The following is a 27,726-nucleotide window of genomic DNA, read 5'->3' as shown; positions in this document are numbered from 1 at the left end:
TAACTGTGTAATATAAATACCTGTAATTATATAAATATTATAGAGATGTACACTGCGTACGCGGACAAAAAAATCCCATAAAAATATTCAATACTTTTTGTCGTATGTCAAGATTTTTATTTTTTTATCTACCATGAGTAATTTAAAGAATAACAAACGAGTACATAATGTATGCACATACATAATATGTAATACACACATGTATAGATAAGTAGGTTCTAACTAGCAATACAACCTTTATAAATCAAATATAAAATATCGTTTGTTCAAAATCTTAAGCCTCCTAAAGTTATAAGCCCAATCGCTTTGAAATTATAACACATCGTTGCATTCGAATATGCGCTGTTTCATGTTCCTGTGACAGGTCAAAACATATTTTTTGAAAAAAAACTTATTTTTAACCGCAATGGCAGCGCCATCTGTTAAATGTAACACCAGCACACGCAATATTAAATATTGTTCATGGCAGACAGCGTGCTTCTTGTGCTGTTACTAAGCATTTTCAATGTTTTAAATTTCATTGTTGTTTAACAGATTTTTCAATATTTTCATTGGTCCACAAGCATTGTGAAACTAAACCTACTAGCAATGTACTTTCCATTTGATTTATTTCTCTTAATTATTTTTAAATTTTTTATATTTTCATGGGGGAGAAAATAATTCAAACTACATTCATCAATTAACAGTTTAAATATAGTATAACAGTACATAACATAAAAGCACTTTAATACTAGTAAACAGTTTCAATATATTAATTAATAACAATTTTTATTCATAATAATCATAACGATGTTGAAAATTCATTAACACATTCTCATATAACATTCAACATGCCGAGAATACGTTTTTGTTTTGAAGTGGAACGCCTTTGTGTCTTCAGTGAAAAGTTTACATTCTTTATTTCATAATAATTGTTTGTTACGCTAAGCGCTATCAGTAATAAACAGTAGAAGAAAAGTATTTCTATAATTTAAAAAAAATGTTATTTACATCTCAAATATCTAGAGTATTGAAAATATTATATTACCGTTAACAAATAAATAAAATCCGTAAACTCCATATCATATATGTATATAAGAATGTTAAAAAAATTCATGAAATGACAACGGATATCTCTAAATAAAATACTTCGTAATGTTTAAGAATTAAAAAAAAACTATATAATATTGAATATGTAACGATAATACTTATTATTTGTATTTTAGAACATATCGCTCACTCCTTTCAAGAACGTCATAAATCAAAAAACTTGATTTCTCAGGAGAACGTTTTTAAAGTTTAAAAATGTAGTACAATGTATGAAAAATAAATATCAAGCCACTTATTGAACTTTTTACTGTGCAACAGATCTCTTTAGGTAAAACCTGAACAATTTTTTCCATTTGAAAAATATATAGTATATTTAAAAAAATAATTAAACGATACCTTTTCTTCAAAATGCAAAAACAATACTTTCTGCCCTGTAGCAGGTAAATATTAAGTTAAAAATATGCCGCTTTTGCTGGGATATAGTACATTTTCTGGGCATTGCGAAAACATCCACAACTGAAAATTGTCGATTTTTGATTTATGACGCTCTTGAAAGGAGTGAGCGATATAGTAAATATGAGTATGTAGCTCCCAGTTATTGGCACCCAGATTTTTATTATATTTAAATAAACATATATACAAGATTAAAGAAAAATAGTCTCCATTCCACAAAATCCATATTTTATTGAAAAATCTTGTTTTTGTAACTAGCCGATAGTTATATTTGAAAAAATAAAATTTGAAGAAAAAACAACGCATTTGTGTACTGCGATGTGAATGCAATAATTCTTTTCGATAATAATGATAGCAATAAAAGATTACTATTTGTATTAACAATTGTGTGTATTAACACCTTTGCGCATTAATTTAAACTTGAAATTTTATTACTTCCATAAAAAACAAGGCTGTGTGAAAACTTGGTAGCAACGTGTTACTGTTTTTCTTCTTTTTCAATTCACCGATTAATGACATTCTCTTTTAGAGATGACAACATAATTTCTAGTAACTAATAAATAATAATTTGAATTGAGAATAATTTCGTTAAACGAAATTAACCTAGATAAATGTGTGTATTCCAATAATAATAATTTAATAACGCATATTGTTTAAATATTTTGTATTTTTTTTTTAATTAAGGAATAACCTGCAGTCCCTATTTTAGAGACTTGTGTATGCGTAAGCTAGTAAGGATAGGGAAGGTTTATGTGGAAAATACATACAACCACCCAGAAAATTGAAAATAAATATTTATTGTAATAATTTTACAATTGGTGAGAATAGAACCCACGACGCCAGTTTTACAGTCGAGCGTCTACCCAACTACGCCATGGCGTATATCTAGCTCGAAACTCGTCAAAGAAATAATACAGAAGCAAAGACTTTTTAAAAAAAAAATTATTGATTTATCAAATTTTGGTGTAAAAAATTGTGGGATGTTACAAAATTTGTAATTTAAAATTGTTATATTCCTTCTAGTAATTTTTCAGCATTACTTGGATTTTTAAACTATGTTCTATTTTTAAAAAAATCTATATTGGGTAGGTACTCAACGACACGCTGTTCTTAATTCTTTGAGCTGTTATAAAAATGAATAATTTATTGCGAAATATCGCTACCGTCCAAACATTATCATGGAATATTGTGCAAACCTCACGTACTTACTTCGTGTATCCAATCCGTTAGCACAAAAACTTTTCGACGAGATTTCTAAACTATTGGGAAATTTCTCAAACGAGAAAAAATATAACTGTCACTGGCGATATTTTAAAACAAAAGTAATCAATTTCAAATTTGGAATATTCTCTTGTTTATGATTCGCGCCGCGTTTGAAGTAAGTAAGTACCGTTTTAAAAGCCGAGCGCGAATTGTGGTCGAGTAGTGTTGTCCCGCGGCCGACAGATGACTACTGACTGCAATCGGCTGTTACTGAACTACCGAACTACCTGTGACTGACTGACTTACTGGTTTGCTCTTCTCGACATGTATTATGTACACATCATTGTACGTGTGTCAGCTTCGCGACTCTTTTATTTACGGGACTGATTCGCAAAGTAGGTACCTATCTACTTTTTTCTCATTTTTTTTCAGCGTGTTATGTAGTTGGTAGTATTTAGGCGTAAATACAGATCTGAACTCCCAGCACTTTATTTATTATTTGAAAAAAAATCTTCTTCTTACCTTTATCCGCATACAATGGAGCATAGGGCACTGCATCGTATTGACGCTGTGTTATCTTTATCGTTACTTATGTAACGATCAAGATCACCTTCCTTCACCTTGCCTTCATGTGAAGGCAAGGTGATCACTCCTGCGCTTAAATATTAGTGTAAAATCACCAATATTTATTTTCAACCCCCCCCTGGGAATCGACCCCGGGATCTCCAGCACGGTAGCTAAGCACGCTTACCATTACACCACGGGGGCGGAAAAAAAGAATAAAAAAATATTTAAATTAAAATAAACTTTAAAAAATTATTTTATAAACTTAAAAATTAAATTACAATTCTTAAATGGAGTTCTATTGCAAAATTCTAAACCTCATTAATAATCTCAATGGACTCGATGAACATGGTGCATATTAGCAGTATACAACAGCCAATACGAGTGTGGGTATGCAACCTCAGGTACCCTAGTCTCTGCTGCTATTCTCCTTTTCCTCTCCAATAGTTCCTTCTATTCCTCCTTCATTTTATTTTTCATATATCGCTCACTCCTTTCAACAACATCATATATCAAAAATCGATAATTTTCAGTTGTGTATGTTTTCCCACCGAAAGCGGCATATTTTTAACTTAATATTTACCCGCATTTTGAAGAAAAGGTATTGTTTAATTATTTTGTTAAATGCATAAAATATTTTTCAAATGCAGAAAAAACCTTCAAAAACCTAAAAAGATCTGTTACACAATAAAAATTTAATAATTGGTTTGATATTTATTTTTAATACATTTTATTATATTCTTAAACTTTATTAACGATCTCCTGAAAAATCAAGTTTCTTTTATATATGACGTTTTTGAAAGGAGTGAGCGATATAAGTAGGCTCTGTCAGGCGACGAGTCAAATGATTTAAGAAAATATAAAAAAATGTGAAAAAAGTGTGTTTTTGACCGCTTCCGTAGTGTAATGGTTAGCGTGTTTAGTTACCGTGCTGGAGGTCTAGGGTTTGATTCCCAGGGTGGGGTGAAAATAAATATAAGTGATTTTACACTCTAATATTTATTTAATATTACCCTGGACTGGTCCCTGAAGCGCAGGAGTGATCACCTTGCCTTCATGTAAGTAATGATCAAGATAACACTGCGTCAATACGATGTAGTGAGGGCACTGTGCCCAATGGTGCATCCCTATGCAACATTGGGTGCGGATAGGGGTTAGAAGAATAAAAAATGTATACGTAAATGTATTTACATTTACATAAGACTTTTTCTTCATAAGCAATAATAATCATTTTAACTATTATACATCGCTCACTCCTTTCAACAACGTCACATTCAACAACTATATCCCAGCAAAAGCGGCATATTTTTAACTTAATATTTACCAGCTACAGGGCAGAAAGTGTTGTTTTTGCATTTTGATGAAATTGTATTTTTTAAATTTTAAATATTTTTCGAATGGAGAAAAAATACTTATGTTTTACATAAAAAGATCTGTTGCACAGTAAAAAGTTCAATGGGTGGCTTGATATATTTTTTTAATACATTTGATTATATTTTTAAACTTTAAAAACGATCTACTGAAAAATCAAGTTTTTGATATATGACATTGTTGAAAGGAGTGAGCGACATATGTATATTTTGTATGCTTGCTGACATAAATACCTAAATAGTATATAAGTCATTTGTTTAATTTAATTTATAGTATCCAATTCGGTTTGTGAAAAGTCTAATTTGATTTGTAAGCCATTCAATTTGGTTTTAAATGTCCAATTTGAAGTGAAAACCTTTGTATTGAAGTAGAATTATTTTATAATAAATTAAAGAAAACAGCGCAGTAAATTTTTATAACCTTTTTATTTATGATTCTCTTCTTTACAACAAAAATATATTAAAAAATTACAAAAGTATTTATTATATAAATTAATCTAGTATTTTAAAGAAATATTCAACTTCCAGTAACCCATCTTCTGGCAAGTCACTGCAGTGGACAGCATTTTGAAGTCGGGTTTTACCAAACCTCGCTCTCAGAGTATTGGGCCTCAGTTGACGGGCAATATCCTGAAAGTAGAATATGTATATGGTAATCAAGGTGGTCAATAAAAATGCTAAAATTAATCAGGGAATAAAAGTTTATCACATACAGTAGACGCTCTCTTAACCGGCCTTGACGGGACCGACCCAGTGCCGGATAATGAAAAAGCCGGTTAAAAAGAAGGTAGTGAAAAACATATTTAAAAAAAACACTTTCACATGGAAGAAAAATTACACAATTTAAAAAAAAAAACACTAAGAAAACAGAACTTTTATTCTGTATTAGAAACTCACACATTTAAAATGAACATTTCACAAACTGCAAAAAATATGTACAGGAAAAAGCCACACATAACTCCAAAAATACGTGCATTTTGAGTGCGAGGCATTCCTAGAAGAGGCGGGTTATACTGGCGGGACAGGTAAAGCGGCACCGGTTAAGAGAGCGTCTACTGTGTGTATAAATTGTAAATTAGGATTTGAAAAAAAAATTAAACCTTAATAAATAATGCAATGAAATCATTGGTGATATATCGCTCACTCCTTTCAAGAACGTCATAAATCAAAATTTGTCGATTTTCAGTTGTGTATGTTTTCGGAATGCCCGAAAAATGTACTATATCCCAGCAAAAGAGGCACATTTTTAACTTAAAGAAAAAAGTTTAATAAGTGGCTTAATATTTATTTTTAAAACATTGCATTATATTTTCAAACTTTAAAAAAGCTCTCCTGAAAAATCATGTTTTTTGATTTATGACGTTCTTGAAAGTAGTGAGCGACATGTCTATTTGCTGATTATCGGACAGCAAAACTAAGTACATTGAAGTACTGCACTGTGTAAATGAAAGAGGACTATTCATATTATCTCGAGCATATTATGACATCCTTGACATAATCTAGTCAACAAATGAGGTAAACTCTACAATTATTAAAAACTATTATTAACTATGAAACAGGAGTTATATTTTTGGAGTGCAGTTTGAAAACAATCTACTTGACCGACATTACATTTTTCGCAAGCCTCTCTTACACAAAATATTTCATTTTAATGCTTATGCTTTTGTATTGCTAACAAGATGATAGCAATGACTACTAGTGTTTCTCTATGTTATCACAATTCTGAGTGCATTGCAATATATGTATTATGTATCATTTGGGCTGATACATATTACAATAACCTAGATTTTACAAAACAAATGTACGAGGCAAAACTAAAAAAAGCCAAATACACCATTCCACTGGAAATTATCCGCTCTATTTAATATTTGAAAAAATCTCTTAAATCAACCGAATTCGACCAGTTTTGTACATAAATAAAAGAAAACTACTTAAATATATAATACAAGGTATATTTAAGAACTGACAGTAATTCTATATTACTGTAACCGCAGTTTTTAATTTGAAACTGTGCTAAATAATTGTTTGTAATTGATACAATATTTGAAGACATTAAAAAATATTAATGGTAATAAGCTATATAAAAAAAATTTAAAATTTATAAAAAAATTAAAAAGCAATTACATAAAGATGTAGATTTTCAAGGATAGCCTATTTTTTGAAGACATGATTATGTATTAGTTTCATTCTGTTGAAATAAAATGCGAGGGCTAAAAATTTTATGAAATTTTCCATAGACATTATTTCAGTAAAATTTATATTGAAAAGGTATAATTCCATTTTCTAAATAAATAAATTATTTTTGCGTCTCCTGTAAATTGCTACTCGCCTCTTACATCAAATTATATTTCTGGAGGCGATATGCATGTGATATATATTTGGCATCAAATAATAAAAAGGTTTACCGGATCTGTTGGTCCAACCAGTTTCCTAAACTCCACGGGAGTATTCACTTCCGGAGGTCCGACTATCTCCATTGCTACACACGGACCTGATGTCAACTCCACAACCATGCCCTGATAGAGAATGAACAAAATGAAATAAGATATATTTAAACATCCAACAATACTTCATACATAATAAGTAATAGTCCTCCATTCAATTCAAAATCATTGGTTAAAATCTGAAAGTTTGTCACCACCCACACCTTAAGTATACAAACATAACTAACATTTTGTTGAAAAAAATTGAAAAACAAACATCAAATCCCTCTAGCTAATGCTCCAATGAAAAAAAAAGAAGATAGAAGTAGTAATAATAAAGCAAATGATTGCTATATTATTATTAACATAGAAATTTAGTTGCACCCATCTCAATTTTTGTCAACTTTTATTTTATTTCAAATTATCAGGCTCTTGAAAATGTACAAAATACACGCAAAACTTCAATGAAAATAACCTTAGATATGCAAAATAAATTATAAAACTAACCATATAATCAGGAACGACCCCTTTGTACACCTCGTAGAATTCGGCAGCATTTGCATTCTCCATATAAACCATCTTTAGAGCCGTTATTTCATATCTTTCATCGACAATAGCTCTCAGCACCGCACCGAGATTTCCTTCCCTCAAAATATGGGGCTTCACTATGCAGCAAGTGCAATTATGAAACTGGGCTGTCGCTGGAGGACCGAGAGATTTCAGTTTACCCGTCGGGAAGAAATAAGATAGCTCCTGGAATAGATAACGTTCAGAATGGCAAAGAAAAAGAGAAATTATATAGACTGGAAGAGGTATTGAGTTTTTTTTCAACATCGCATGAAATGGAGGTGGTATTAAAACTTTGTTGTCAGGCGATTTTTTCATCAACCCGACCCTAATTAGTCTGCTAATTAGGATCGTATACTAATGAAAACCTAATCAAAAGTAACCCCTAACCCAATTCCGATCTGTGGAGTGTTTTTTCGGCATCTCACGCTTTACCAAAAGTAAGCAAATAGAACCCTTTTAAGCGTCTCCCGCTCTCTACCAACAGTATGTAAAAGACACTTTTAAGCGTTTCCTGCAAACATTGTTATCAGGCAATTTTTTCCTCAACCCGACTCTAATTAGTCTACTAATTAGGGTCATGTACTAATGAGTAACTTAATAAAAAGTAACCCCAAAACCATATTCCGATCTATACAGCGTTTTTTGGAATTTTGCGCTTTACCAAAAGTAAGCAAATAGAACGCTTATAAGCGTCTCCCGCTCTCTACCAACAGTATGTAAAAGACGCTTTTAAGCATTTCCCGCAAACAATTTGTTAACTTGGACAATAAATTGTATAAAGGAAAAATGATCAATCCTGTGCTCTAAATACTTGAATCTAGCAGTGGAATATATTTGATGGAATAACAAAATAACATTACTGCTATATATTAAAAGAATTATAGGAATAGTAAATAGTAATAGTGAATAGTCCAAACATAAAACATAGTAAGGGGTATTTTTTTTTTATATACATTTTTTGCATTTTTGGACTTAGTAGAATCTACTTAGTCCAAAAATGCAAAAAAACCTTTAAAAAAAATGTCCCTTACTGTGTTTTGAGTTTGGCCAGCCGAGTAGGTACTATATAAGTGTAAAAGATGAATAGCAGCCATGGCTAGGGTACTTATGATCGTATACTTGGACTTGTACAAGCTTGTGGAAGTCTTAAGCTATTGTATAAGAGTCCCTTTAGTCTCCTGGTTTGAATATTTGGTTTGAGTACACATAGCTCCCTGTATACGTAGATCAAGTAACTAGTTTACTTGGTTGAACAATATTGCTTCTTAGCAATAATCACCCGCCAGCGTACTAAATAATCATACAAAAATATAAGTCTTACTTTTAAGGCTTCCTCGGCTGTGGAAGATCCGTACACTGCATTCTGCACTTTATCGAGTCCAAATTTTTGCCTCAACGTTCCTTGTTCCGCAATAACCGGATCTTTATCTCCCATCTGCTCGGTCCATTGACTAATAGCATTATCTCTTACAAGTTCCATTGTAATGACAGGACCACTTGTTAAATTGTCTAATATTCCACTAAAAAAAAAAATTGGGTAAGATATTTTAATATAAATACATAATATTATTGTTCCATGAATGTCATACTATGTTCACAGAAATGTACCTACATGGTAAAGAGTTTTAACGGTCTGTGTCGAGCGCTATTAAAAATAGATAACTGCTCACAGTCATATTCGTGGGACAAGCAAATTTATGATGGTAAACTTTTGATTTATAATATTTAAAAATTTGATCAAATATCATACCTTAACCCTTGTTGATTAAAGGTTGTATGGTAAAAATGCAAGAAGTGAAACACAATTTTACAAAAACAATATGATAAAGATACCAGAAGAAACACAATGGGCATAAAATAACCCTCATTAATTCTTCTCCTTTCATTCTCCTTCCCTGCTAAATCTATTATTTTATTTCGTACCTTTTTTTTTAAATCTCTGAATGTTTTTTAATAGTTTTATAACATAAATGTGGAATTGTTTAATTGGCTTTTTTTTAACACAACTATTTTTGTTAATGTAAAGTAATGTTTATTATTGTTAATGTAACTATTGTTTATTATATCATTTTTTTATATGTAAGCTGTACAATTCCCGAATAAATAAAATTAAAAATTAAAAAATTAAAAAATATCAAACAAAACTCTCTTTGCATTCACAAGTATAAGTATTCCACTTTCCCTTCTTCTTCCTATGAAGGTATATCTTCTATAAGAATAGATCTTCAGATCTGTTTGTTTCGTTATCCGTCATTTGTGATATGGACTGCCAGCTGTCCCGCCATCGCTTTGGAGGCCTTCCAGGTGGTCTTCTTCCGTCTGGGTTCTCTTAAAGAGCAATTCGAGCTAGTCTATTTTCTAGCATTCACACATGGGCATTCCAGAATCGCCTTCGGTGTCTTCCCCACCTGACAATACCTTCCGTACTACTAATACAAGTCTAACATAGTAAAATATAACTAACAAGAGGATTTTTTTTAAAACAATGGATTATCTAGAGAAAAAATAATTAACGTTGTTGCACTTACTGAACATCTTGATCATTTCTCAAATTGTCGAAAGCCTGCAATGCTCCTTCTTTTGTTAAAACAGTCATTCGCATTTGCATAATTCTAAACTTTTTTTCTTCAATGCATTTGATTATATCTCCAACTTTATCACTGGTGATTGGCTTAATCATTGCAAAGGTTCTGAAATACAAATATATCCATATCTGTAGTCACATGTATCCCTCCCTAAAAACGACCAGTGCGCTCTATAACTCTTTAATAAAATATTGTATCATTAAGTATAAGTTGCATCACGACTTCTGTTAAAACTTAAACACAATATGTATATAAATCAAGTCATATTTAATATCAATGGTTTAGAGGAAACAACTTTTTTTAGGATCTTTATTTAATCTTAGAGTAACAAGGTTTTTATTAAAGAAATTACCCGCAAAGCTCTACTTTTAGAGGCTTGTCTGTAGGTAGGAGAGTAAGGATAGGGAAGGTAAATGTGAAAAACACATCACAAGCACCCAGACTAATTGGAAATAAATATTTCTTGAATATATTTTGCAACTAGTGGGAATCGACCCGCTACACCAGTTTCGCAGTCAAGTGTCTACCCAACTACGCAACAGCACCTGTCTAAAACTGTTTCAAACCTACTATGGATGTTTTTTACTATCCTTAAAAAATTCCAAAATTCAAAAAATATTTACCCATATAATAAAACTATATATGGGTATAAGAGAACTATATAGACTATTATATGGGTAAAAAAATTTACCCATATAATAGTCCCATAGTATATATATTTTTTTTCTTTTTTAAATGAACTTTTAATGCAAAATGTAACTGTCAGTCCCCTAACAGACAAACCTTAATATTGCAGGGAAATCAATAGTACATATTTAGTTTATGTTTATAATGTAGCTTTATTCAACCTGTCCGGGAGTGAGTTTCTGCGGACAAAACTGTATCTGGGAGTGAGTTATTTTGGCTATTTTTTTTTACTTTTTATAATTTTATACATAGTAAGCAACATATTTTCTTGTATAAAAAAAAATTATTTACACCAGTAAACATGGTTTGATTTGAGATTATAATGTTTAAATATTACCACAGATGGCAGTACAAGTGCCATTTTAGATATAAATGTCACCAGGCTTTAATTACAAGCGCGGCCGAACATGTGCGGCCATACTCCTTTGAGGAAAGTTTGATATGGCTGTACATATACGGCCATACTCCTGGATAGGTTAGTGGAGATTGTATAAAAAAAAATATGTATAATAATTAAGCTGAGTAAAATCACTGTTCTACAAATGAAGGAATAATATTCAATCTATAAATAAAAATTATTACAAATCTAAATTATTTTGATTCTTTTTTAAACTAAATTCGAGGGGAATCAATAGTACATGTTTGGTTTATAATGTAGCTTTATATTTAATTCTGATTATATTAAAAATTGTATATTCGTATAATTATTACGCATAGTAAAATCACTGTTCTTGAAATCTAGGAATAATATTCAATCTTTAAATGGAAATTATTACAAATGTAAGAAGACAGATATCCTGGCTCCGGAATGTACGAGATTGCACAGGGATCAGGACCGTCGAGGAGCTGTTTCGAGCTGCCCAAGGCAAGGACAATTACTTATAAGCGATTGTCGACGTCAGACACGACACAAACAGAAGATGAACACAAATCTAAATCATTTAGATTCTTTTTTAAACAGATTCTTACAATCCAATTACTGACTAAACCTATTGAAATTAAATAAACTTTGAATTATTTTGCAAATGGCGGGAATTGAAACCATGCCACAGCGCCTGTCAACATAATTAAATAAAACACAAACCTCTCTGTCGATCTGAACAATTTCTTCCTGGTGTCTTCGCATGCAAAATCATTGATATTTATTAAGCGACCGAATACTCTGACAGATCCACCAATATAAAAATCTTTTAAAGTAAGCTCGGGAACGGGAGATCGTTTTAGAAAAGTTCTTTTGTTTTTAACATCAAACAAACTTATGGAGCTGTCATGAGGGAAAAAGTGGACGAGAAATTCCTTGGCAGTGGAAATTTCTGGATCCAACCATTCCCCAATAAATGTATACTTGTCACGGGGGTCATCCTGTAAAAGAAACAATAAACATTTATACAACTGAAAGCGCCAATGTCGTGTTTTTATTCATAATCTCTCGGCAACTGAATACGAATAAATAAACAAGTCAGGTTACCGTTTTTTTTTCACATTATAACGTTATTAATAAATTGACTGCAATAAAGATGTTAAAAATAAATGGTTCATTGATATTAAGCGTGTAAAAAGTAAATTTTATTCAAATAATTCAGTACTTTTTTGAAACTCACCATTTTCGCGTAACTTGTTTTCCGGTAACTAGGTAACGACAAATGTCAAATTTAACATGGTTGGAAACATTCAGAAACTAAAATAATCTTAAACAAAAGTAGGTAGGTACTCTGTAAATCTATCTCATTATTTCTGATACAGTAAATAAATTAAAATTATATTACAGGGTATTGTTTTAGAGGTAAACTTATTCAAATTTCCTGCAATATATTTATATCACACCCGCCGTGTGGCATGTTGCGCCATCTTGTTGAAACCACAGCACTGTCACAAATCAACTGTCGGATTTTTGTATTTCTGTCAAATCAAATGAAATCAACTATCAATTCAACTATTTTTCTACAGACTGTCAATTTGACAGTTGACAGTTGATTAGTCAGTACTTTTTCCCATTTCACCATGAATACACTAAATAACCATCATGTGAAACAATATTTATCTTGATCCTCTTTTTCAACAAAAAATTATGTTCATGGATAAGGCACATTTTTGGTGGTTAATTGGCTATGTCAATCAGCAGAATTGCCGAATTCGGAGTGGAAAAAACCCAGAAGCCTTTGTCGAGACGCCCTTACATCCATTAAAAGTCACTTTATTGTGTCCTTTATAGGCAGGTGGAATCATTGGCCCCTATTTTTTTAAGACGATGCCGGCCAGAATATTACGGTCAATAGAGGACGCTACAGAACCATGATTACTGACTTCTTCGTACCTCAGTTGAATGGCATTTATGTGACAGAGCTGTGGTTTCAACAAGATGGCGCAACATGCCACACGGCGGGTGCCACCATCAATTCATTTCAGGAAATTTGAATTTGCATTATTTTAATCAAGCAGCCTATATGTTATATTTCCAAAAAATTAAGGAAATATGGATGATAAACAATGAGGTACTTGCCCCCCCTTCCCCTGGATAGATTGAAAATAGTCCAATAATGCTACTTTCACTTTAATTTTCATTGAAAAAATTGCTACAGTGTCCTGTCCGTTCGTTCACCATATACATACGCTACAGTAAATTAAAATTACTTTGCCCCCGTTTGCGTAATCTGTGAATGTTTGAACTTCATATACTTTTCATATAAAACAATCCGTCGACTCTGTCGACGATTTTGAACAATCTTATATTAGTTTGGCAGTCGTGATACGGAACCAACCGCAACACATAACCACACATTATATTATTACACAATACTTCGCCCTGAGGATGACCCCTTCAATTTAGGTCGAAACGCCGGTGAAGAGATTGAAGTTATTAACCTAACATTACATACTAGTGCTAGCATACATCACACTATTATATTTCCGTTTGCTCATAAGTCACAAATTTCACAAGCGGTCTATCCAGACAATCACACTTATTTATTGTGTACATTTGTACAGTCTTCATTTGTACATAATTGTTTCAATATAATACTTTATTTTCATTAGATTTAAGTTTTGTACTGTCGTTTTTGGTGGAACTGCATTTTATAGAATGAAATAACAACTGTGTAGTTTTTTTCCAAATTAATTTTATTTTACGAGCAACTGGTCACATAAAATTCATGTGGAAAAAACTACATACTTGTTATTTTATTCTACTTTATTTTTGTTTTTTTTTCAAAATAAAACATGAATATCTATTGCATCTTTGGTAACCTTATGTTTGGATGCCTCGAGGTACCAGACTTCCTGAGCTGGAATGGTTAATAGCTAGTCGTTGATATATACTTACCAGACCACCACAAAAATGAACCTAGAAGATATGGCAAAAATATACTAGTCGGAAATATCTGGACGATTGCTTGCGAGGACAAACAGCTCTGACCGAGGCTAAGAAGGTATTGACTCTTCATGGGAAGAGCAAGATAATAGTACAATATGTGTACATATCTACATGTATAATACCTTTACAGTGTCTAGTGGATCAATAGGAGGTATTTTTGTGAGCCAATAGGCTAATAAGTTTTTTGAGCCGTTGCGCGTTGACTTGAAAAATCTAAAAATAACGTAATAATATATGTATGTGTTTATAAGATAAAAAGATGAAATAATACTTTTTTAAATACGCCAATCTAAAGATGTCTGAATCTTAGAATAAATGTTTTTTTTTTATGTAAACGGTATATTCAAATTGACATTATTTTGAACTCAACTGTATCCAATAAAAAAATCTCAGAATGCATACGGATATTTATGTAAAAGGGAAGTCTACAAAGGCGAAAGAGTTTGAAAATCTAACCTCTGTGCCAACCCCTAAAAAGAAACAGCATGATGATTAATTATATTGATAATTATACACATCAACTTTCGATATTCGCTTTTGACCTCAAGCTTTACTATGGTGTATCAAACAAATATGACAATACAAAGGTTTCGTTTGTATCCGTGCGTTGATGTTTTTATTGTTTATGCGTACAATACCTTCTTAGATTATTTTTTATTTCAATGGCGAAATATTTTTGTTTTATTTTCAGTTATAAGAAATATTCTGCCTTATATGCAATTTCTCGAAAATTCCTTTCACTAATATAAGATTGTAAACCTGTAATTCGGATATCCATGAAGGTTAAATATTCACAGAAATTCACGATCGGAAGACTAAAAAAACTATGATGAACCATATACCATATATGTACTTAACCCTGAAAGAGAGCGAATTTACTTAATACCCATCTCCTAAACACTACCTTCCTATTTATTTCATTTATGGTGTTGTACCTATAATCGACTTTAATGTTAACATCGAAAACCTTCGAACAGTTTATTCACATCACCGAATTATTATTTTATTCTCAATATTATTAATATTTAAAGCATTTACTTTGTGGTTAGTCATTTTTACTTATTTATTTTTTTACAAAAATGTTAATAAAATTAGTATATAACCACTCACCGAGATTTTTACGTCTACCGGTTTCGAGACGTACCCGTCTCTTCGTCAGGACAATCACTAACACAGCATGCAAACAATACTACCCTTCACCACCATAGCACCATTTACACACTCAAAACTACACAAAATGTCTAACACATGCGATTTTTGGTCGACCCGAAGACCAACATGCACTATAGTTTTCAATACAGACATGCGTTACGAGCCGAGGTTAAACGTATATATACGTTTAATATACGTTTAACCTAATTTTAAGTTTTACTTTAACGTGCATTATTTCCTTCTAATTATCATGAATATTTTTCATTTTCGTAATTTGAGAATCTACGCTGTGTCACGTTTCAAAACAGAAGGTTCAAAATATGTTTTTAATCCAGAAATAAATATATTATTGCTGTGAAATTTTCTACTAAGAAACTATACTATCTGTGTCGATTTCTACTGCCTTTTTTAAAAGAAAAATTTGTAAGTTGTTCTCATGATAATGATACAGGTTTAAACGTCCAATTTGTTTTGTAAAACGTCCAATTCAGTTTGTAAATCCAATCCAATTTGAAGTGAAAACCCTGTGTAGCGGTTTGCATGAGAGTGATTTCATGACGTCACATATTTACTCTTTAGTCTTTACTAGCGATATATTTTACGGAAGATTTAATTTGTATGTTAGTGTAATGTATCTCTAAGAAGCGATAAAATGCATGTGGTAATGAGATTAGCCATCCAGCACTGATTTCTCGCAGAGGTTTTTATTATCTCATTTTCTTGATGTTAATTATAAATTTAAAACTAATATCGGTCAAGTTTAAATCACACATTACATATTATTATGTAATGATCGTTGTTTTCAATAATAAAATAAGTAAAAATAATCTACCTACAACATTTTGAGTGTGTCCAAATACTTGTTCACAAATCGGGATTATCTCCAAATATAGGAGTTATTTTTCTTATTATTTTTTGACATCTCAACATAGACGAAGAAGAATATGCAAGTATTTGGACACACTCAAAATGTTGTAAAAAAATACCTGGTCAAATTATTATTTAAACAAAAATAATAAAATGAAAAGGATGTTTTCTAGCGTTTCTCATGTATGTGATTATAATCCAGGATTCGGACCTCTCATACAAACGAAAGAGTTCCTGCTCAATAAAAAGCTTTTTCCATCTCACCAATAGATGTCTCTAGTGAAATTCTAGTGATTCAAGTACTATGCTTCGAAATTTAACCATATATAAATATATATTTAAATTGAGCCATATATAGAAGTTCCAAGAATTTGAGTAGTGTGGTTGTCATGAGTATGTAGAATTGGAGAATGTTACACGTGTGTAAAGTGATCACTTAAACCAGCCTATGACGGCCATGAGTGCCCAGTCTTCCATATTCTTCTTCGTCTATGTTAGATGTCAAAAAAATAACACGAAAATAATCTACTTATACCTAGAATCTAGATATTTTTGGCATTCTTGTCTCACTTGTCTTGCGTTCACATCGATAAAGATCATATATGTAATAACAGACACATACCATGGTAGATAAATCTTCATCTTTCTCTACAATGCAAAAAAACGCTTTACACAACAGTATTGAAGCCTGAGGATCTCAGCCATGTTATAGCATCATTATATAAGAGCAAGAGGGACCTACTTTCGGTTGAACAGTGCAGATTGACCTTGATTAACGCGCAAAAGAATATTAGTACGAGTATCGTTACATAAGTGGTGTTATTTATTTCGCTCGAATAAAATATTATTCCTGTAAGTGTGTCGATCATCGAACTTTTATTAGACAATAATGGTACCTACATACTTGTTATTTGAAAAAAAATACATTTTATTATTTTCCTTCAAAAGATCTGGAGCGTGCGAATGTGGATTTTTTGTACATAACTAATTTTGACTAGGCAACAGTATACAAAACTATAGTTTTTTTAGTTTTGACAGACGTTCAACAGAAGTTCAAAGTTTGTCGTAAAATATTCCGGAGGCTTTTTTTAATATGTAACATGGGTAGTTGGGTGCAACTTACGGTGCAAAATCCAAATAAATGCATACGATAATATCTCTTTTAGTTTTAATTAGATCGCTAAGCCAAAAACAAAGATTAAAGTGTAAATATGTCGCAATTTTATTGCGTATAAATATTTTGTCAAACTATTATTTGTAAGTGTATTGTTGTGAACTTAGGCTACGGTTTTCGTTTTACCGCAAATTTAAGGCTCTATATATTCTAATGTTGAAATCACAGGAAAAAAAACATCAAGACATATCGCTCACTCCTTTCAAGAACGTCATAAATCAAAAAACTTGATTTTTCAGGGGAACGTTTTTAATGTTTAAGAATATAATACAATGTATTAAAAATAAATATCAAACCACTTATTGAACTTTTTACTGTGCAACAGATCTTTTTAGGTAAAAGCTGAAGGTTCTTTCTTCATTTGAAAAATATTTAGTACATTTAAAAAAATAATTTAACAATACCTTTTCTTCAAAATGCAAAAACAACACTTTCTGCCCTGTAGCGGGTAAATATTAAGTTATAAATATGCTGCTTTTGCTGGGATATAGTGCATTTTCTGGGCATTCTGAAAACATGTACAACTGAAAATTGACTAATTTTGATTTATGACGTTCTTGAAAGGAGTAAACGATATGTAAATAAAGTTTATTCAAACTTCAAAAATAGTACACTTAAAATATCAGTTCGATACCTTCAAATTATGATTAAGGGTACAAAAAACATGATTAGTAGCATTGACGGATAAAATACAAAATGAGCATTTACAACAACAACAACAACAACAACAAATACCGAAATGCGTAAGTAGGCAATAAAAATTCGCAAAGTGAATTCAACCGACCAAATATAATACTAATACATGTGAATCTTTATCAAATGGTTAAGAAAAAAATTAATCATAAATGTAGTTAACCGTTGAAATTACTTCGAAAAAACAAGAAAAATTAACTTAATGATGGAAAAAATGCCTAACCTTTAGGTTAATTTCAAAGCTAGTTTAGGCATATAGTATTTATTTTTTGTTTAGTTTTGCACTGGCATTTCTTGATGGAACCGCATTTATATGAAAAAATATCAACCATTTAGTTTTTACCACATATATTTTATATACTGGTCAAATAAGATATAAGGTAAGTGTCTATAAAACTGACCTAGCCCCTATTGCTGACCTATTTCAAAGAAACAACAGATAATAAGACACTGGTTCAATTATTACTAATTTTTAATATTACCAACACTGCAGCCATGCTTGTGTTATGTGATGACAATGTTTTACAGTCAATATTTTGATTTTTCATATTTGAAATATCAGTTATAGTTTGGACATCTGGCAAGTAGCGCGCGCACACGGAAAATCCTTAACAGACAAGCCTAATCTTTCAAGTTTTATTTTAAAGGTGTATTATTTTTATATGATTGATATTTACTAATATTTTATATGTGTTAGTTAGTTTAGTGTATTGAATTTACAAAAAACAAAGTATTTGTGAAATAACCATATGATTAATACAATACATTTATAAAATAAAAGTTGTCAGTATTACATTCACCCGAAATTTCATTAGTTTCCTTTACTGACCTATAGGTCAGTAATGAGTAAGACGAGAGCATTTTTAAAGTTTACATAAATTTGTGAAAATTCTTAAATACGTAAATTTCTTGCGTGCTTTGGATAGCATACAGTTTTTGTATTATGGGGGCCTAATTCTGACCTATATATTTTTGCTTGGTTTTATAATTATAATAAATAGTTTCAGCGGTCAGTAATAGAAACGAATCTAGATCAGTATTATAAACACATACTATTTCAGAAAAGGAGTTTCATTCTGAGCCATCTTTTTGTGATTTTTCTTATGTTAAAATACAATTTATTTTTTCTTTTTTAACATAATATCAACAAAAAAAACTTTGTTTATTATCAAACATAAACTGATTCCACTATACTCGCATGAGTGATCACCTTGCCTTCATGTAAGTAACTATCGAGATAACACTGCGTCAATACAACATCAGTGCAGATGCAGTGCACCATCGGGTGCGGATAAGGGTTAGTAGAATATAAATATAAATATATATATATATATATATATATATATATATATATATATATATATATATATATATATATATATATATATATATATATATATATATATATATATATATATATATATATATATATATATATATATATATATATATATAAATGTATATATATATATATATATATATATATATATATATATATATATATATATATATATATATATATATATATATATATGTGTGTATATACATATCAGGCACACTACCATCATGCTCTAATGTTGCACACCCAAATGAGGTTACTCCTTGTAAACCTCTAAATCCCACGATCTTAAATGTTCTAACAGCGTATAACTGTCCCGTTCCGAAGGGGATATCAATTTCTTTACTAGCGCTGTATCTATCTCCACAGTTTAACCATCGGCGGTAGATCCCCAAATTTGCACGCGTGTGAATCGTGTTCTCGAACGCAAGCGCAAGCGTTATTTGGCAAATACAGAGTGTTTTTTTTCGTTTCTAATAAGAATTATTATTAATTTAAATTATCTACTGAAATTTCTTGGTGCAATTGCATTTTCATATATATTTTATAAATATCTACCTTTTTACACTAATTAAATTGTCATAATTTTAATATTTACTTTACCCTAACAATGAGTGGAAAATAATTGACAGATGATATGATTGAGCAACTTCTGAGCTATACGGACACTGATGTATGTATATAAGTGATGATGAATTCCATTTAGGGTTAGAAAATAAAGATTATGCTTCCGACGCCGACTCAGATAACTATATAATCCAAGAACTTGATGAATCTGACTCTAACAGCGTCAAGCCCGTACATATGGTAGACAACAGTAGAAATGAAGAAAATTTGTTCACTTCCAAATCAGGCTACAGATGGACAGATATTCCCAAACCCAAGTCCAAACTGTTCATACAACGTAATGTCATTTTTGTATTGTTTCTCGCTATCTGATTTTTTTACCATTCTTTGTTTTTTTTTTCACCATAATATACGACAAATTAGAAACCCGCTAGTATGTACCGAGTAGTATGCTTCTCTCTCTCTCTTTCTCTCCTCACCCCCTCTCGCTTGCATCGTTTCCGGCCGAAGCGCCTAGTGTCCAGTGATGCTTAAACATTGGGCGGAATTGAATGTCATTTCCGCAGAGAACTTCTTCACAACTATGTTTTTTTGAAAATTATTGTTTATTGCAGAAAATTCAAATTTAAATGGAAAAAATAGAATAACAATAGCATGATAAACATTTTGACATTATTCGAATTTGTGAAAAACCTGTATTTTTAGCATTTTACTTGGGGTATTGCCAGTACCCCCTTCGGAACCCGCGGATTGTTTTTTTTTACTCTGGACAGGAAAGATTAAGCAGTCTCTGTGTGCCAGAAGATAAAGTGGCAGAAAAGAAGAAAAAAAAATCTGAAAATCACCAAGGGTCTTCAAAAAATCTTCCTCGTAAAAACTAAAATAAAATGAGTCCTGTATTGTAAAGTAGGAAGGGGAATTTTTTAGGAATTGTAATAAATCCCAAAAAGGATGGTTCCGCTTTGATCAAGGTCGTGGTATGCCTGAACTGGAAGTGCCAAAAAAACAGGATACTATGTAGTATACTTCAGAAGGAATCATAAAAACAATTCCAGAACCGGTGTGACTAAATGCTAGAGGAAATTATTCCATTCCAGAATTACTTATTTATAGTGAGCTTAAAAAAATACATTAACAATACATTTTGTTTAACCAATATGTTTTTTTTAATAAATAATAAATTGTCACATAAGTACTTACTTTTACATTTATTTCCATTACAAATATTTATATCTTACTCCAGTTTACATATGGTAAAATATATTAAAATATGAATTTAGTTGTCTTTTTCACTCATAGTCAGTAATAGGGGCAACAGCGGTCAGTATTATGAAATAATCCATTTCGAATAGGTCAGTATTGAATACAAAGCCTTTAACTGTTTATTGCGTGGATTTTAATAAATGCACTTGACTTTTGACTATTATTTTTTTAACTTGGTAAGGATAAAACTATCCCATTAAAAAATAAAAATAAATTAAAAAAATTATCAAGCCGTTTTAATATTAAATAAATATTTTAAAAATATGGACCGGCTTAAGACAAAAACTAGGTCAGTATTATAGACACTTACCTTATGTTGAAAAAACCATACAGTTGTTATTTTATTAAATGCAGCTAGATGCACCAATGAGTCCATTCGCCAGGAACTACGCTTGAATGGCTTGAATGGCTTCAATCTGGCCAATGTCTGTACCCGACGGATTCTCCAGTTCTTTGGACACGTTACGCGTGGCAACGAGGATAGCCTGGAACGACTAGTTGTGATCGGTGGTAGCCTGGAGGGCAAGAGAGGGAGAGGAAGATCCTTACACATGGACCGATCGAATTACGGCAGCAGCAGGCACCTTAGTGGCTGGAGCGCTACGTGCAGCACAGTCAAGGGATAACTGGAGAAGAGTCCTTGCTTCCGCAAGGGTCACAACCCTCAGCAATGCGGAATAAGACGGAGAATATAAGTTATTTTATTACATGTATAGTATTTTTTGGTAGCGTTTGTGGCGTCTAGGGTGGTAAGTAAACATAAGGAAATATTTTTGTGTATCCTTTGATAATTAATTATTACTAATTTGAAGAAAGTTTGTAAAGAGTAATTATAATATGTACAATTCGTACAAAGGCGATGCGTAATAAATATTCAGGTCGTAATTTTAATATCTTATCAAAACCTACTTTATTCGGATTGCTCTCAATTGATTATTAATGTAGGTAAGTACCATTCGCTAATGTTTAGGTACATAGATAGCACCTTCTAAATAATAATAAAGAAACAGCCTGGTGGCGTGTTAAGTTTTAAACACAAATACAGGCCCGCACTTGAGGAGATCATTAAAGTTTAACACTCTAAAATTTGTAAAAAAATACTCAACCCAGAAAACATTCACAGTAAATAAAGATTAATCATATTAAATTTGCATTGTTTTATACTACTACTACTACTACTAACCATCACGCTGCATTCCTACTGAGGTAGGCAGAGTGAATAGAACGCCACACCCATCTGTCTTTAAAAATAATCTTCGCCTCTTCCATATTCATACATCTCCTCAAATTCTGACTCCTTACCTGACCACTTTCAAATTTTTGAAATACTTGATCATGCCAAGTTTTCCTCGGTCTTTCTGTGTTTCTATCATTCACGTCATAAATTTGTTTTACTATCCTTTCTTCACTCATTTAATTCACAACCATCTCAACACACCTTTCTCAATTTTATCGATAATGGTTATCTCTGCCTTGCATTCGTACATCTTTCATTTAACGTTTTGTCGTACATTCGAGATAACGCATTTCGAATGCATTCAGCCTGCAAAAATAACATTATTTCATAAATGCCTACAACTAGCCCAAATAGGTTAAACGAAAAAAGCGCACATTCAACCCCCATTACAATTCATCGAACGGATATTTAGCATGAGGAAGAGGCGAACAATGTTTCGAAAGGCAGAGTGGTGTGGTAGGTACTCTTTTCTCTCTGCCTACCCTGTGGAAGCGGCGATATGGTTGGTTAGTAAGTTTTCGACCTTTAGAGGATTTTTTATTGTTTTTCTGTTTAATTGATCAAAAATTATTATTAGATGTGGTTTTTTTCCCTCGTGTATGTGGGTTACATTTTACAATAATTTTAAATCGGTAGGTTAAAATGAGTTTTATCTCAATTTATGTTTGTATAGGCATAGGTAACATATAAGTGTATATAACGTGGTAATATTTTTCTTCGTAAATTGGGTGTAAATAATATGTAAAGTGGGTGTATAATAATAAAATAAACAACGTGTTGCTTTGTAATTAAAGTTTATAATTAAAGTTTATTCTTAATTTATCTTTATAATATTTTTCTATCTATCTATCTGATTCTGACAGTCCAGAATATTCTATTTTTTCTATCTGACGTCTTTTGTTTTATTCAGTGCGACGCATGCGACATCTGGTGGTAGATCTGTTTTATGTAGGTACTATATGTAAGTACTTAAAAAAATGTATAGGTAGGTACCTAGGTATTTTATATATATATATATATATATATATATATATATATATATATATATATATATATATATATATATATATATATATATATTTATATATATATATATATATATATATATATATATATATATATATATATATATACATATATATATATATATATATATATATATATATATATATATATATATATATATATATATATATATATATATATATATATATATATATATATATATATATATATATATATATATATATATATATATATATATATATATATTGTCATTGAATGTGAGTTTACTTTATTTACCTATATGAATTTTCTTAATGGGCTTTTTGTGATGTAAAATGTCCATGTACGTATTTTTACGCGAGGACATTTTTCCCAGTAGGAATTTATGAAATTATGCTTATTGCTTTCCACAATTTTCCTATTTGCGTATTTCCGGCAATCCTTTTCACACACAAAAAGTACATTTTATTATAGATCACAATTTAACTAGGCGAAACTTATTTATATTCGAAATTACTAATAATTTAATGTTTTTTGTAGGTCAAATGACGTCAAAATTCGGATCTGTTAAATAACGTAGAGTGGGGATACTCACCGACCAACACATTGCGTCACAAATAGTTCACGAAGTTGCATAAAATTGTGATGTCAGGACAGCGCTGTCTCTCTCTTACCCGTACTTAGAGACGCGGAGAGAAGAGTCGAGCGAAGTCGAAGAGTGGTTTGTACCAGGCTCGACCCAACAAAGACAGACCTCCCTCGTCAGTCGTGCAACTAGAATCCTAGTAGAGTCGTCGCTCTGTGGAGACAATTCGTGACATTTGTGGTCGGGACAATTGTAACTGATCCGCAGTTTTCACGAAGGTCGTTCCAACTTTATTATTGTGCAAACAGAGTGAAGTGTGATACGAAGGATTATATTCCGTTTTCAAAAATACGTTTATGGGACCAAGAAGAGCGTTCTTACATTGGGTTAGTAAATCAGATTTTAGTGATGAAATCCTGTATTCTAAGGACAAAAAACAACTGTACCTACATATTACCTTCTAAAAATTACGCAGGATGCTAAAACCATAACGTTTCCTTGACGTTAAAATGCCGCAGGCCACGGGGCCTTGTAATTAATTGGCAGAGAAATTGCCAAAATGAATTACCGCTAAAAGAATTATCTTCAATTTGGGGTACTCGGAATGTTGCACAATTTTCTTCAATTCTAAGATGGTCCGTAGTTTTATTTGTGCAATTTCCCGGTACGCCTACATTACTTGAGTTACAGGTACCAAGAACACTTAATTGTGTGGAAAAAACGCCAAGTTTTGTTCCGATGCACCTTGTAAATTAATGGTTCTCAAATAGATATGATTGTTTGTTTGAGAGTATCGACTCAAGGATTTTTTTAAATTCGTTTCTTACCAATTTATTCTGCAAACGTTTTATTTTTTTACGATAGACGACTTGATGACATTGTAAATACAGTTGTATACCTATTAATTTTAATACTTTAACACGTTAATTATTTCTTGAATTTGTCGAGTGTGGGAATGGCGTATCAAATGTCTTTTTATGCAAAACGATACCCTTGATATTTGCAATGTTAACCGATTTCGTTAACAAACAATTAGCATTTTTTAAATTGTTCAGATTTATCAAGATGTTGATCAATTAAATTAAGCCATAATAGCATTGAGATTTGCTTTTAGTAGTTATTAAAAAAAACTAAGCAATTTATTATTTTGTAGCTAATGCATATCTAATTTTAGGTATTTATTGTGCAAATATGTACGAATAAATTAAAACCATCGTGATATTTATTGATTTATACTTAAATATTTTTAAATCAAGATATTTGAGGTAAACTGTAACATTATTCTTTTCTTCTTTAGGCGCCTCTCGTCTGCGGTGAACACATCCTCACATGTTATATTTTTCGTTCTGTCATGTTTTACTTCAGTCTTTTCTTTTAAGTTTTGTAAAATAATTTATTTTGCCGAAAAGTTTATAACTTACCCCAATAAATATTCCCAGACATTAATAAAAATTATTCCTCATTTATATTTTGTTTTCTCGAGATAATTATTTAGAGACACTTTTACCCTACTTTTGACGTATTTTTAGAAGACTTGGTTTGAAATTTTGTTTATTTTCAATATATAAATGTCAAGCACGATATAAGTATTTTTTGAAGCCTTAAAATGTTTTCCATTTATTTAAACATTAAAATGTATTATGAAATCTTATTATATTTTTTTTTAATTAATTGCAATAATTTTAATTTATAAATAAACATAACATCTAGGCGAAGATTTTGATTCGAAGCATTTCCCCAATACATGGATATAATATGTATGAATAACGAAATGAAAACGATGAGCTTGTTTGAAGTCTGTAACTTTTGTTACTATTTCGAAACACGATTAAAAAAATTACACTAATTTATTTCAAATACCTTGTTGTGAAATAATTTCTCATATTGGTACCTAACTAATATCTTTTAAACGTGAACTCCTTGAAATGCCGGAAAAATATGTAATACAACAAAGTGTAAAACAAGCAAATATCTCCCAGAAACGAACGATTTTGACAGCAGATAAAATGAAGGTAATCTCGTACTTGTGGTTATAATAAACAAGTTTACCTTCAGTGACCGCTACTCATTTAATATATTAGGTAGGTACGTAGGTAGGTACATCTACATAGGTAGGAGGTAAAATCGAGGACAGTCGTTAGTTGTTTTAAGTGTTGCTCCAATATATTTTACTAATAGTTACCTTCAATTTGCAAAAAAATGTTACGTAATCGATTAAGACGAAAGCGCTTTGACATTAGAATTTGGATAGCTCGAAAAAGTAATAGAAAAATCACCAAATATGTGCGCATATTCACAATTGCTTTTGAAATTTGACCTTGTAACGAAAAGTCCATACAAAATAAAAACAAGGTCGTATCCCACCGCCTATGTCCATCTCTTATCGATTAAAATCATCATATTTTGTAGTACCGTAGAACGGGGCTACTTGATCTTTGATGTGTTACTTGAGCCCAGTACAAAAAAATTTAGATCGTGGTATCGATCGATGTAACGTGACAATAAGTCTCACCTATCAGGGAAACAATGAATCATGTCGATACGTTCATTATTGTAGACCAAATACAGATTTAAATCTTTTTTGTACTGAGCTCAAGTAACACATCAAAGTTCAAGTAGCCCCGTTCTACGGTACATTACCGGCGCTCTAGACCTAAATGTCAAAATCCTAAAACCGCAGTTGCCTAGTTAGCATAACGAGACTTTTAATGATTATTCATATCACTTTTGTATGCATTTTTTTTTAAATTTTCTATCGGTTGATTTAAGACTTACCTTACTTTACGCATAACTAGACCTTTATTTCATAAAAGTTGGCGCAAACTGTCAAAATTGTTATAAAAAGTTTTTTTAACCTTAATTATAGTTTTCGTAATGATATGATCATATATTTACTCATACGCTTTTTTGGTTTCTGACAATATTCATTAAAAAAATATATTTTGTTCTCTCAATACATTGAACATTGACAGCTATCAAACAAAATGATAGATATCAGCTGACTATGGAATGACAGGTCATGCATGGGTTTAAAGGAATTTCGTTATGCTAAAAAGCAGTTAATTTGGCAATCGGCCCAATAATATTCTAGCTCCAGAGAAAACTATGTGTTATGCACAAATAATCTTGTGTAATAAAAAAAACAAGATTGCACTTGTTCCTGCTTATAATCTTAATACCGTAGAACTTTGATGTGTTACTTGAGCCCAGTACAAAAAAAATAAATCTGTATTTGGTCTACAATAATGAACGTATTGACATGATTCATTGTTTCCCTGACAGGTGACACTTATTGTCACGATACTTCGATCGATACCAAGGTCTTAATATTTTTTGTACTAGGTTCAAGTAACACATCAAAGTTCAAGTAGCCCCATTCTACGGTACTGTATATGTTTTAGAAATGATGCTATGAAAGATGCTATGTTTTAGAAATGAGCGAGATTGGATGATGCCCGAATGTGCCATGTAATTACTAAGATAAATACAGTGATAGTGATTTTCACTCACTTAATTATGTATTTAATTTCACCCTGGACTGGTACAAGAAGTGGAGAACTTATCATCTTGCTTTCATGCAATTGACGAT

The 27,726-nt window shown here is 31.2% G+C and overlaps 2 protein-coding genes and 1 long non-coding RNA gene across 5 annotated transcripts in view; 1 reads left to right on the top strand and 2 right to left on the bottom strand.

The window, feature by feature from the left end:
- Positions 1-2,984, bottom strand: part of LOC148307406 (uncharacterized) — a 49,145-nt gene extending 46,161 nt beyond the window's left edge. The window contains exon 1 of one of the 2 annotated variants that reach the window (XM_088263448.1): positions 2,688-2,984. The gene's annotated coding sequence lies outside the window, so the exon portion shown is untranslated. The remainder of the gene's footprint in view (positions 1-2,687) is intronic. The other variant, XM_088263447.1, reaches the window with a different exon arrangement.
- The window catches only part of LOC148307404 (uncharacterized), a 164,124-nt gene that overhangs the window by 133,294 nt on the left and 3,104 nt on the right, over positions 1-27,726 (top strand). The window contains exon 1 of one of the 2 annotated variants that reach the window (XR_015837848.1): positions 24,090-24,523. The exons of the other annotated variant lie outside the window; for it this stretch is intronic. This is a non-coding gene — a long non-coding RNA (uncharacterized LOC148307404). Of the gene's footprint in view, positions 1-24,089; positions 24,524-27,726 lie in introns of those variants that run through there. 2 annotated transcript variants of the gene reach the window in all.
- Positions 5,027-12,522, bottom strand: LOC148307405 (nucleoside diphosphate kinase 7-like). The gene is made up of 7 exons (XM_088263420.1): positions 12,486-12,522; positions 11,969-12,246; positions 10,141-10,302; positions 8,934-9,132; positions 7,550-7,795; positions 7,025-7,135; positions 5,027-5,249 (listed from the first exon to the last, which is right to left on the bottom strand). Exons 1-7 carry the CDS (start codon positions 12,486-12,488, stop codon positions 5,112-5,114), a joined length of 1,137 nt encoding a protein of 378 aa, XP_088119546.1. The 5' UTR covers positions 12,489-12,522; the 3' UTR covers positions 5,027-5,111.

This window comes from Brachycentrus maculatus, unplaced genomic scaffold (genome assembly GCF_059751285.1).
Source record: "Brachycentrus maculatus isolate JH-2025_06_01 unplaced genomic scaffold, ASM5975128v1 h1tg000199l, whole genome shotgun sequence".
Lineage (NCBI taxonomy): Eukaryota > Metazoa > Arthropoda > Insecta > Trichoptera > Brachycentridae > Brachycentrus > Brachycentrus maculatus.
The sequence above is the reverse complement of the archived record's forward strand: the minus strand, read 5'-3'. Positions and strand labels throughout refer to the sequence as shown.

Coding starts and splice junctions, on each gene's coding strand:
- LOC148307405 (XM_088263420.1), bottom strand. Junction 10,303..11,968: donor TTGTTCAGATCGACAGAGAG/GTTTGTGTTTTA, acceptor TTTGTATTTCAG/AACCTTTGCAATGATTAAGC. Junction 5,250..7,024: donor TGGTTGGACCAACAGATCCG/GTAAACCTTTTT, acceptor TTCTACTTTCAG/GATATTGCCCGTCAACTGAG.